Genomic DNA, 12,113 nt, shown 5'->3' on the forward strand with positions numbered 1-12,113 from the left:
GACATTAGAACTGCTGAATGGATTATACTTGTTTTTCAACTTCACCTGGACCACTTATCCTTTCCTTCCTTTCCAGCAGCCCTGTTCATTCTTTACTACCTATCCAGCTAAGATTCCATGGTCTGTTGTTTCAGTTTAGTTTCTTGCCATTATTCTCTCTTTTACATGTCTATTTCAAGCATAGCTGGAGAAAAGCATGTAACCAGACGGGTACTTGTAGAAATTTATGATCAGCTGCCCCAACGGGGTTTTCAACAGCCCTTACAAATTACAGTACTCTCTAGACAACATATCTATTCCAACAGCTTTCAAACTTCTCCCTTCTTCAAGCCTTCCCCACCGCCTTTCCCCCATTTACATTCCTCTTCCCCTTCCTCCAGCCTAACAGGTGATTTTGTCTCCCTTTTGACCAAGAATTGGACATGAACTAATATAATTTTTATTACCAAATCTATAGGCATACCTACTTCTCTAACCATATGTCTTCCCTCCTTGTTGGAATAAAAAAAAAGTTCCTACTTTCTCCACGACCAGACTCTGTACCTGTTTTCTGGATCTAATTTCCTCCACCTTTTCAAAGACCTTGTACTATTATTAACCCAGTCTCCTTCTTTTTTTTTTTTTTAAAGATTTTATTTATTTATTTGAGAGAGAGAGAGAGTGAGAGAGAGAGCGCAAGAGGGGGTAGGGTTAGAGGGAGAAGCAGACTCCCCGCTGAGCAGGGAGCCCGATGTGGGACTCGATCCCGGGACTCCGGGATCATGACCTGAGCCGAAGGCAGTCGCTTAACCAACTGAGCCACCCAGGCGCCCAACCCAGTCTCCTTATATTCAACCTGTCTCTACTTGCTCCTCAGCACTTAAAAAATGCTTGCATCTTTTCTCCCTTTCCCAGTTACATTTCTTGAAAAGAGAATTGCCTTTGTTCACATTTGGATTTTCTCTTCTACTCCTGATATCTCAGCATCTTTTTTTTTTTTAAGATTTTATTTATTTATTTGAGAGAGAGAATGAGATAGAGAGAGAGAGCATGAGAGGGGGGAGGGTCAGAGGGAGAAGCAGACTCCCTGCTGAGCAGGGAGCCCGACGCGGGACTCGATCCTGGGACTGCAGGATCATGACCTGAGCCGAAGGCAGTCGCTTAACCAACTGAGCCACCCAGGCACCCGATATCTCAGCATCTTTTCACCCAGCTGTCTGTGCTCTTGGCTTCCATGACACCAGACTCTCTTGTTTTTCTTCTCTCAGTTCTTCTTAGTCTTCTTTGCTGGCTTTGCCTCTATTCATCATTAAGTGTTATAGTTCATGGTTTTCTTTTTTTTTTTTTTTAAGATTTTATTTATCTATGTGAGAGAGAGCATATGAGCAGGGGCAGAGGAAGAGGGAGAAGCAGGCTCCCTTGCTGAGCAAGGAGCCCGGTGTGGGGCTTGATCCCAGAACCCTGGGATCATGACCTGAGCCTAAGGCAGACGCTTAACTGACTGAGCCACCCAGGCGCCCCATGAAGTTTAATTACCTACCTGATCTAGTATACGCACAGTGTCATCAGCACAGACTCTTGTGTAGGACTGCTTGGGAGAATATCCAGAATCTACTGTAGGCATATGAAATAGAGTACGGTTTCCTCATCTGTAAAATGTAAAGCCCACCTCATAGGATGGTTGTAGGAATTAAATGCAGTGATACTTGTAAAACACTTAGCACAAGACCTAACACAAAATAAACATTAAGAAAACCATTTAATACCCATCAGTTAGTATTAATATCCCATTTTGATCCAGCTGGTGTAGGTGCCAGCCAGACATGAGTAACCACTAAACCTGGCTGATTATCAGAATCACTTGAACTTTTAAAAAAAGATTTCTGGGCCCATCCCCAGACTACTAAATCACACCGGAGTGGGGTGGAGGAGGCAAGAATATGTTTTTCTTAGAGCTCCCTAGGTGATTCTGAGCATGATCCAGGTTTAGCAGTTATATTACAGAAGATAGAATTGTCTCTAAAAATCATCTGAGTATGAGATATAATAAGGAAAAATGTTTCTGGTGTGGAGAAAAAGGAGCCAGAAATGACATCTGTAAAAAGCCAATTATGTATAACCTTTGGGATCAATGGTCAAAGTTGTGCTGATTGCCCAAGAACAGGTCATAATGAAAGTGAAGCATGCACAGCTGAGCCATTTTCAAGGTCCCAGAATGAAAAGAGAAGCAGAGCAACTGAGCTGGTAACAGCTGCCAAAATTAATTCAAAGTAGCCATGTGGGATGGGGAAAGCATTAAAAGAGCTTCAGAAAGAGGTGGTAAAAATATAAAGATTAAGTTTTAGGTATTGAAGGAAGAAAGATGAGAGGAAAATAGATGAAATAGCTGGGGATGAGCGAGAAATGCTATAGGAGAATATCAGGAGAAGATAATTGTTACTAAAGAAAGATAAAGAACATGTGTCTTGGAAGAGAGGAAAAAGGTCTCAGGAATGATAGGAAACACATTTTAAGAGATTAACATGGAAAAGGCCAAAGACAGCATGGATAATCAGCCAATTATAGATGGACTCCAAATCCCAGAGAAACAAGCATTGCAGAAGGGGAGAGGGAAAGTAAAGCCTAAGGCAATGAAGTTGATAACAAGGGGAAATAAATGAGGGGGTTTAGAAGAAGTCTTGAAGGATAATTAGAATTATACAAATATGAATAAAATACAATTTAAGGTAGAAAAATACGTAGTACAAAGAGAATGGAGCATGAAAATCTAGGGAGTCATTCAGCAAACGTTTGCTGAGATGGATACACAGTGATGAGTGAGAGACACAGTGCCTGTTCTCATGGAATTCTCATTTCTGATAAACCTTGGGAGTAGAAGAGAAACAAGGTGACATTCTTACTGGAAATAGGACTGTGTGTGATAAAAGAATGTTTTCTTTTTGACAGGACTGAATATGAGGCTCTTCCCACTAGACTTGAGTCAGGCAAGGCATTTTGAGCATTGTGGGTTTTTGAAGGATATGTTGGGATTTGGGTTGGAATCTATCTGACCACAGATGTAAATTAAGCGAAGGGATGGGGCTACGTTTGTGTGTACATGTGCGTCTGTGTGTGCGTGTCTGTCTATCTAACACACACCCCTCATCCCCAAAGAAATTTGAAAGAGAAATTATTTGATATCTTTCTTGCATATTGTGAAAAGGGTATTTTGGCAAAAGTCGGAAAGTGACAAAAAGGGACGTGTAAAGCCGGACAATAAGAATCCTTTCATAAAATAAGGATTAAATAATACTTCTTAGAGTTTATGTACTGTTACCTGTCTGGAATATACTTAGAAAAAAAAAAGTATTCCTATAGCATTGCCAGTTCCAACAGAGTTTTTGTGGTAAAATGAAATATCTTTTTTCCAATCATGAAATAGTGAGAACTCAAATTAGTTTCCAAACAACTGGGAAGTTTTGGCAGAGTCATTTAGAAGATAAGCAAATTCATGTTAGAACACAAGAAAATTAAAACTATGAGGAGGAATAATCATAAGGTAAGGCAAGCTTCCTTTTGAAGGTGATGAGATGGTGGAAGTATTAAAGGAATTGAAGGCTCTCAGAGGAAGGGTTAAAGCCAAAGGACTTAAAGAACTAAAGAGACCTATCTCTATGCAGAAATGATTAATGAAAAGCTTAAAAGGAAAGGAAAACAAAGTTGAAGAAATTAGTGCTAATAAAAAAAAAATCAGAAACCAAATGGGAAAAGTCTTCATAAACAGACTCAAGATGGTAGAAAATGTAAGATTAAAGCCAAAATTAAGTCATTGCTTTATATTCTTAGATTTTGCCAGAATACAAAGGAGTGTCATGATAGCTAAAAACACATTCAGATTTCCTTGAAAGGATAATATTGAATGTTAGAAGGATTCTTTATGAAACCATTTTAGGAGCTAGATAAGAATTGGAGGGGGACGGTGAGGTGTATATATGGAGAGAAGAGGGATCAGATGCCTGTGATATTGCAACGTCAAAAAGATGAACAGATAGTTTAGTAGCAGACATCTAGATTCTGAAAGTGAGCAATATAGTAAAATTGTTGTAGAGGGAAGAGAACTTCTGGGTTTAATGATCTACCAGCTGGGCTCTGTGAGATCTTTGAGCAAATCCTTGGCACCTCAGTTCAAAGGCATATGGAAGGTGAGATAACTTGCAGAATGAAACTAGTGTTAATAGGAAGTGAGAGAAATTGGGAACTGTTACTTGCCGATAATACTAAATACTAAATATAAGATTATTGTGAGACTCCTGTGCGAAAGATTGACAGGAATAATAGAGAACATGAGATGCCAAGGGAATGCCATAAGGGGGGGTCTGAGAAGCTAACTGAAAAATTCTTACATGGCAAAGGAATGGGGTGGAAAATAAATTCATTATGCTGGATTAAGAAAAGGCTTTTATTTAGACAAGCTATGATTTTCTCTTTAATACCATGTAAAATATATTGTTCCAGAGCAGCTTTTGAAATGTGAGGACTTTATGTATGAGCCATTGGGATCAGCATCTCCATTCTCAATAAAGAAGATTGAAGAGAAAATTAAAGTGATAAGAATAAAGCAGTACTGCTCATATAATCCTGTACTATTTTTGTGGTCTGTAGATTGAATTTCCCTTCCTCCATTAAAAAAATTGTTAAGACTATAAGGATACAAAAGAGACAGTTCAGGGAAGCTGAGGCCACTCATAGCCTAGTATTCAAGAACAGCATCTCTAGCAATTTAAAAAGCAAGTTTAAAATAGAGTGTGAAGTTGGAATAACATCATAAAAATGGATAAAAAACAAAGTAATGCTAACTTGTTGAAAACAAGAAAAAAGATGGTTATGTTCTTTGGAGGGGCAAAAAATGCAAAAAAAAATTGGATCATGAAAATAAAGGAAGTGGGAAAGAATGTAACATAGGCTAATTACAAATGATTGGAGAGCAGTTCTTAGTGATCAACTGATCACATGGCAACTGGTGTCAGTTTCTCCTGCTGCCTCTGCAGCTTTCCTTCAATGATCTCATTCCCTTGGCTTTAATTGTCATTCATATGCTAATGAATCTCAATTCATCGGTCCCCAAGCTCCAGACCTCTTCCAGATCTCTTCTTGGGTGTGTCACAAGTGCCTCATATTCAACAGGTTCAAATCTGAAAAAATCATCCCCCCACTTCTCCCTCCCACCCCAAGTCTATTTTTCCTGCTTCCCTGTTGGGGAGTAGTACTGCAACCTTACTCATCTAGTTTCCTACTTTAGAAATCTAACCATCATCTTTGATGTTTCTTCTTTTACCCTCTATCTACTCAGTCAGCAAGATTATTCATTCTTCCTCTTTCATATTTCCCAAATATATTTATTTCTCTGTTCTCATTCTATTAGTTTAGACCAGAGGTTGGCATATTGTAAATATGTTAGGCTTTGCAGGCCATATAGTCTTTGTCACAATCACTGTAGCTCCATAACAGGCAGAGACGACATGTAAATGAATGGGTCTGGCCGTTTCCCATAAAACTTTATTTATAGACACTGAAATTTGCATTTCATTTAATTCACAAAATATTATTCTTCTTTTGATTTCCCAGCCATTTAAAAATGTATAAACCATCCTTAGTTTGTCATCCCTACCAAAACAGGAAGCAGGCCAGATTTGGCTCACAGGCCATAGTGTGCCCACCCCTGGCTTAGACCATCATTTTCTCACCTGAGATGCAGCAGTAGTCTCCTGTTCTCCTGCCTGGTCTCCCTCTCTCTCATCTTGTCCCTCTGGTCCACTCATCACACTGAAGCCAGGTTGCCAATTGGATCTCTTACCCTTGCTTGAAGTCCTTGAAAGGTTGACCATAGCCGTTGGAATGTATCCACATTTTTTGGCAAGACCCTTCATAATGTGGACCTTGCTTACCTTTCTATCCATATTTCTTGCCACTTCTTTCTCTCTGTTCCAGCTGCTTAGAACTGCTTGAAGTTTTTGAAATGTGTATTATTTTTCACTTCTAAGGGTTTTTTTTGTTTTTTTTTTTAAAGATTTTATTTATTTGACAGAGAGAGAGAGACAGCCAGAGAGGGAACACAAGCAGGGGGAGTGGGAGAGGGAGAAGTAGGCTTCCGTGGAGCAGGGAGCCCGATGATGCGGGGCTTGATCCCAGGACCCCAGAATCATGACCTGAGCCCAAGGCAGACGCTTAACGACTGAGCTACCCAGGTGCCCCTCACTTCTAAGTTTTGACACATGCCTTGAATATCTTTCCTCCTTACCCTCTGCCTACTTCCACCTGGCAAAACACTACTTTTCCTACTGGACATATTTTAGCTATCATCTCCAGAAGCCACCCCTCACTCCCCTAAGGCATTTCATCCTCTTAAGGATTTAAGTGCTTCTACTAAATTCTCCTGTCATATCTGTGGGACCTAATAATAGCATTTATTTTACTGTATTATAATTGACTAGTTACTTGACTGCCTCTCCTAAATAATAAACTCCTTGAGTGTCTAGAGTTTGTCCATTATTCTATCCCCAGTTTCATATCCGGTCCCTGTAATACCCTTGGCATTTTCATTTCTATTTTTTTGCATTAAAAATTTGAGATATTATTCATATATCATAAAACTTAACCTTTTAAGGTGTACAGTTCAGTTTTTTTTTTTTCAGTTCAGTTTGTTTTTTAGTATATTCACAGTACTATGCAGCCATCATCACTAATTTCAGAACATTTTCATCACCACAAGAAGAAACCCTATGTCCTTTTGTGACTGGCTTCTTTTACTTAGCATATATAATGTTTTCAAGGCTCATCCATACTGTAGCACGTACCAGTACTTCATTCCTTTTTATGACTGAATATCTACATCATATTTTAAACTTCATTCTTCAAAGCCACCAGGATTCTAGGGGAAAAGGAAGTGGGACCCCTAGATTCCCACTTGTGCTTCAACTAGAACAGGTATGCTTTCATTCGTTATTTGTTATGGATAAACTTTCATATGAAATTTGAAAGTCACTGGCTCTCTGTTTGAAGAATAGATTCTTCTTAGGGCTGAAGGGCACTCCATGGACTTATCTCAAACCTTCTTTCCCACTGTTTTTTGCCCTGTATTATGTGCTATAACCAAACAGTATTTTGATCAGGTCTTCATATGTGCCTCATGTCTTTCTTGCCTCTCTAACTTTTCTTATGCCATACCCTCTATCTAAAATGTCCTTTTCTACCGATTTACAATTTTACCTAGCCTTCAATGCCTAATTCAGATAAAATCCCTTCCATAAAGTTTTCCCTGATTACATCAGCTAAGAATCATCTCTGAATTCTTACAGTAATTATACTGCTTTAGGTGCTGCTTTGCCTACTGATTCCTTGAGGCTGCTCTCATGTTTTCCAATTGTTTTATATTCTCCCATCCAGTATCTGTGTGGTAATTTTTTTTAAATGTAAATGAAAGTGGCGTGGCCACTTTTGAAAAGGAACAGCCTCACTCTTGGGCATTTATCTCAGAGAAATGAAAATTAATGTTCATGTAAAAATCTGAACATAATTTTTCATAGCCCCTGTATTTGTACTATCTAAAAAGTAGAAACCACAAAAATGTTACACAATAGTTGAATGCTTTAAACAAATGGTAGTACATTCATATCCTGGAATACTACTCAGCAATAAAAAGGAATGGACTATTGATATATGCAACAATTATGGGTTATGCTGAGTAAAAACATCTTAAAAGGTCACACGTTATATGATTCCGTTTATATAACATGCTTGAATGACAAAGTTGCAGAGATGGAGGACAAATTAGTAGTTACAAGGGATTAGAAATGGTGTGAGGAAGGAGGATAGATTTGACTATAAAGGACAGTATGAGGGACATCTTTGTGATGATAGAGTATTCTGTATCTTGGTTTTGGTGGTGGTTACATGAATCTATACATATGACAAAATGACATAGAATTATACTTACATGTTGTACCAATGTCAGATTCCTGGTTTAGATGTTATTCCATAGTTCTATAGGATGTACCCACTGGGGGAATTGTGTGAAGGGTACATGGGACTTCTGTGCTATCTTTTCAATTTTTTACAAATCTATAATTATTTCAAACTAAGAATTTTAAAACTTTCTCTTCAGAGATTGAGGAGGTATTTATCATAATCAGTTTGGTACTCATGGTGCTGCTTCAGTTCAATATGATCTGTCTATGCTTTCAAAGTAAAGTTACTCTTGAGGTTGACAAGAGAACCTGTTTGTAGAGATATTTTAGTTGCATTTAACAATTGGGTGAAACCTCTTGAAGCAAAAACTGGTACAGTAGTTCTTTGTGGATGAATCCTAGCTCTCCAAGGCCTTATTTTAATTTTTAAATTAAGTGCTAAGCCTGGGGTGCCTGGCTGCTCAGTCGATGGAGTTTGCGACTCTTGATCTCAGGGTTGTGAGTTGGAACCCCATGTTGGGTGTAGAGATTACTTAAAAAAAAAAAAAGATTTAAATTAAGTGCTAAGCCTTAATTTGAGTCATATTTTGGTATACTTCTAAGTTCTTATTGTTCTTGTATACTGGCTCTTGAAGGGCAGTGACCACAACAGGTCCTGTGTAGTATCTGTCATCCTGTGGGAGCTTAATGCATCAGTTACTTTTGATTTGCCATTAACTGATTCAAACAATTAATTCTTTTCTTAATATAGAGTTAGTAAGAGGTCTCTTCTGGTAAGATTTTGAAAAAAGATCTCATTAAGCAATATTTAACTCAAACTTTTAAATGTTTAAAAGTTATTAGACTATATATTAAGTAAAATGAATATTCTTTTGCAAATTTAAAATGAGTATTACAAAATCAGAATTTATCTCTAATTCTTTTTGGAAAAGGACAGGTTTGTATAAGTTAAGGATTTTTCTTTTGCATTTATGATCAAGCTCAAAGTAAATATGAGCAAAAAAAAGGAAATATGAGTAAAACTGCATATTCTGTAGTAAAATGAAACTTAATTTTTTTTCAGGTTAAACTACAGAGCAACATATCATATCAGATGGCAGATATACATCATTTAAAGGGTAAGAAACTTAATTACAGATTAAAGATAAATAAAGGTCACTAAATGTCTAAAATCCTCAAGAATCAAATAGCTAAATGAAATAAAATTTTTTGAACAAAGCTCCTCTGATGGCAAGACATTTGTCCTTTTAAGATAGAATAAAAAATTGTAATGTTGCTTTATATATATATATAATAAATGCAAGTTAAAATTTGCATTTAAATCTTGTGTGGTAGACTGATTTCATGCAATGAAATGTTAAAAGACGCATCAAAGAAAATTGAGCTGTAGCTTCAGAAGCTATCAAATTTCTAGGGAAAAGGTAAGGGATAATCCCTCTGTACTGTGTCCAATTGCTAAAATAATCCATTCAGGTCTAGGGAAGCTTTGGACAGGTCCTCCATGCTTAATGTTTTAGATACACTGGGAATAGAAACTTAGAATAGAAAGAAAACTTGGAAAGAAGCCAGAAAGAAACCTGGAGCTATATGTTCCCCCCCTTAGATGAAGTAATAGATGACTAAAGCTTTTATAAAAAATAATAATAGTTAAGGAGAATAAACTCTATACTTTCCTTAACATTACTTCACACCATCACCAGCCTTTGGAATTTGGGGTCTGAAGAGCAACCCCCTTCTCCCTCCCACCCTTTAGTTACAACATTGTATTATTTTAAAACTTTGTAATAGTGACTCTAAGTTTTTGTATGTGGGTAATAAATGCTTTGTAATTTCATAAATATATCTTTATTCTATAACCATTTTAACCCTCTTTAGGTAGAATTAGATGATACATATTTATTATCCTCTTGAAGAAGCCAACCTGAGCTAGCTTTGTAATTTATTGAAGTTTTGCTCTTCACCTAGCAAAACCATTATTTTTGTGTGTGTTGTAACTCGAAAATAGAAATTATTAATTTTTTACTATCTATGATTTAGAACAGCTTTGACTTTCTCTTAGAAATTTACTTCCTGGGTGGCCACATCTGTTTTTGTTGCATTTGTGTACATATTCTACTCTTTTTGACTCATAGGAGTACATTAGGATGACACAGAAGATGTCACTCTGTCAGTGCTGCTTCCTGCTGGCTATTTTTACAAATGATTCTGCTTGTCATCAAAGTATATTTCTATTAAGTAATCATAGATCAGTTGAATAAGAAGTCCAGTGGCTTCTGCTAGTCTATGCCAAAGAAAATGACAGCCTATGTTACTGAGTAAAAATCTTTATTGTATTGTGTGCATTGAAGTACATCTTGAGATATTTGGAAATTTTTTATGATAATCTTCAGTAAAAGAGGCTTTGATTTGAACTCATAACTGTACAACTTTTGGTTTAGTGCAGTTACTGAAGCTTGGACTCTTAAGATTGAATATCCTTTTAAAGGGACTTTTGCACTTTAGGAACTATTTCTACTGAAACAAACTTCAAATCAACTATAAAATCCAAATTGGACTATTTTCGTTGAAATTAATACTGGATATAATGGAATTCATACACACTAAGACTCTTTAAAAAACATTGTGGTAGTTAATATTTTATTTGGAAATGAAAGGAATGAGAGTTGGTTTTTAATCCCTGAGATAACAAAGTAACATTCTAGTATACACCAGTTTATTTTGAATAGCTCACCTTATTTTTATGCCTATTACTGAAAGGAAATTTGAAATAAAAATTTTCTAGAAGTAAATTTTTTTTTTTTGCTTTAAATGTTGGTCCTAGGCAACCCATTTTTTAACTGCATCCCTAATCTTTTGAAGTTAAATTGAAGGAGCATGGCCATGCCTTTCTGTAATATACCCTGGTGTTACTGCCAGAAGTAGAACATTCTGCACAATCAGCTGTGGACCTGATCTCATGTTAAGTTACTCTGAGAATCTTGCTATGGTGACCTGGAGTAGCCACAGGTGACACAGAGTATCTTTGGGTTCAAAATAAAACATGGGTGCCTGCCTGGCTCAGTTGGGTAGAGCATGCAACTCTCGATCTTGGGGTTGTGAGTTTGAGCCCCATGTTGGGTGGGAGCCTATTTTAAAAGTAAAATAAAATACACTACAAGAAAGAAGGTAGAATAAAGATATTTTAAAAAAATAAAAAATAAAGAAAACACATGGCTATCAGTTGAAGGTAAAATTGAGATACAGGAAAATTTTGTCTTTAGTTTTGCTCTCTGATCTATTTACTTTTCCCCTTTTCAGGTCTTTGTGTTGACTTACTCAAAGCACCAATGAGCTCCCTGCTTTATAATCCTTTCCCTGTATTCAAACAGGAAAGAATCTGATATTTTACATGGACTGGAACTCACTCATACTGATGTTTTATTTTTCCTTGTCAATTGTATTTTAAGCCTTTTATCTCCATTTAGAAATAAAACTACTTCTTTTTTTTTTTTTTAAGATTTTATTTACTTATTTGACAGAGAGAGATACAGAGAGAGAGGGAACACAAGCAGGGGGAGTGGGAGAGGGAGAAGCAGGCTTCCCGCAGAGCAGGGAGCCCGATGGGGGCTCGATCCCAGGACGCTGGGATCGTGACCTGAACCGAAGGTAGACGCTTAACGACTAAGCCACCCAGACGCCCCTAAAACTACTTCTTGATAAAGGAATTTCAAATGTTGTTAGTGAAAAACTTTGTGGGAAGGAGGAGAAGCCATCCCAAATCTTGAAATCATACTAAGCCTCAGGTTCATTCTGAAGATAAACTTAGCTACTTCAGTTATTTTATAATGTGGGAAAAAGAAGCCTACAGACCACCAGTTGAGGTACATTATCTAGTAGCTGCTTGCTGGTGCTTATTTTTTTTAATTGCAGTAACTTTTCAGTTCTAGAACCTTTCCTGCCTGAATACAGGTTCACTGAACTGGCTAAAATATCAGAATGGAATGGTGATTACCAGGGGTTGGGAGTAGGGTGGGGAGAATGAGGAGATGTTGGTCAAAGTGTACAAACTCTCAGTTATAAAATGAATAAGTTTTGGGGATCTAATAAACAACATGGTGATTATAGTTAACAATACTGTATTAGGTACTTGAAAATTGCTGAGAGAGTAGATCTTCAACATTCTCACCACAAAAAGAAATGGTGATTATGTGA

The 12,113-nt window shown here is 37.0% G+C and overlaps 1 protein-coding gene across 2 annotated transcripts in view; it reads left to right on the forward strand.

The window, feature by feature from the left end:
* GOLM2 (golgi membrane protein 2) overlaps positions 1 to 12,113 on the forward strand; it is a 113,319-nt gene that overhangs the window by 25,310 nt on the left and 75,896 nt on the right. For both annotated transcript variants that reach the window (XM_032417004.1, XM_032417005.1), the window contains exon 2: positions 8,986 to 9,040. In XM_032417004.1, coding sequence (XP_032272895.1) covers positions 8,986 to 9,040 — 55 coding nt within the window. The remainder of the gene's footprint in view (positions 1 to 8,985; positions 9,041 to 12,113) is intronic.

The sequence above is a fragment of the Phoca vitulina genome, unplaced genomic scaffold, assembly GCF_004348235.1.
Source record: "Phoca vitulina isolate PV1807 unplaced genomic scaffold, GSC_HSeal_1.0 scaffold20, whole genome shotgun sequence".
In the NCBI taxonomy this organism is placed as follows: domain Eukaryota; kingdom Metazoa; phylum Chordata; class Mammalia; order Carnivora; family Phocidae; genus Phoca; species Phoca vitulina.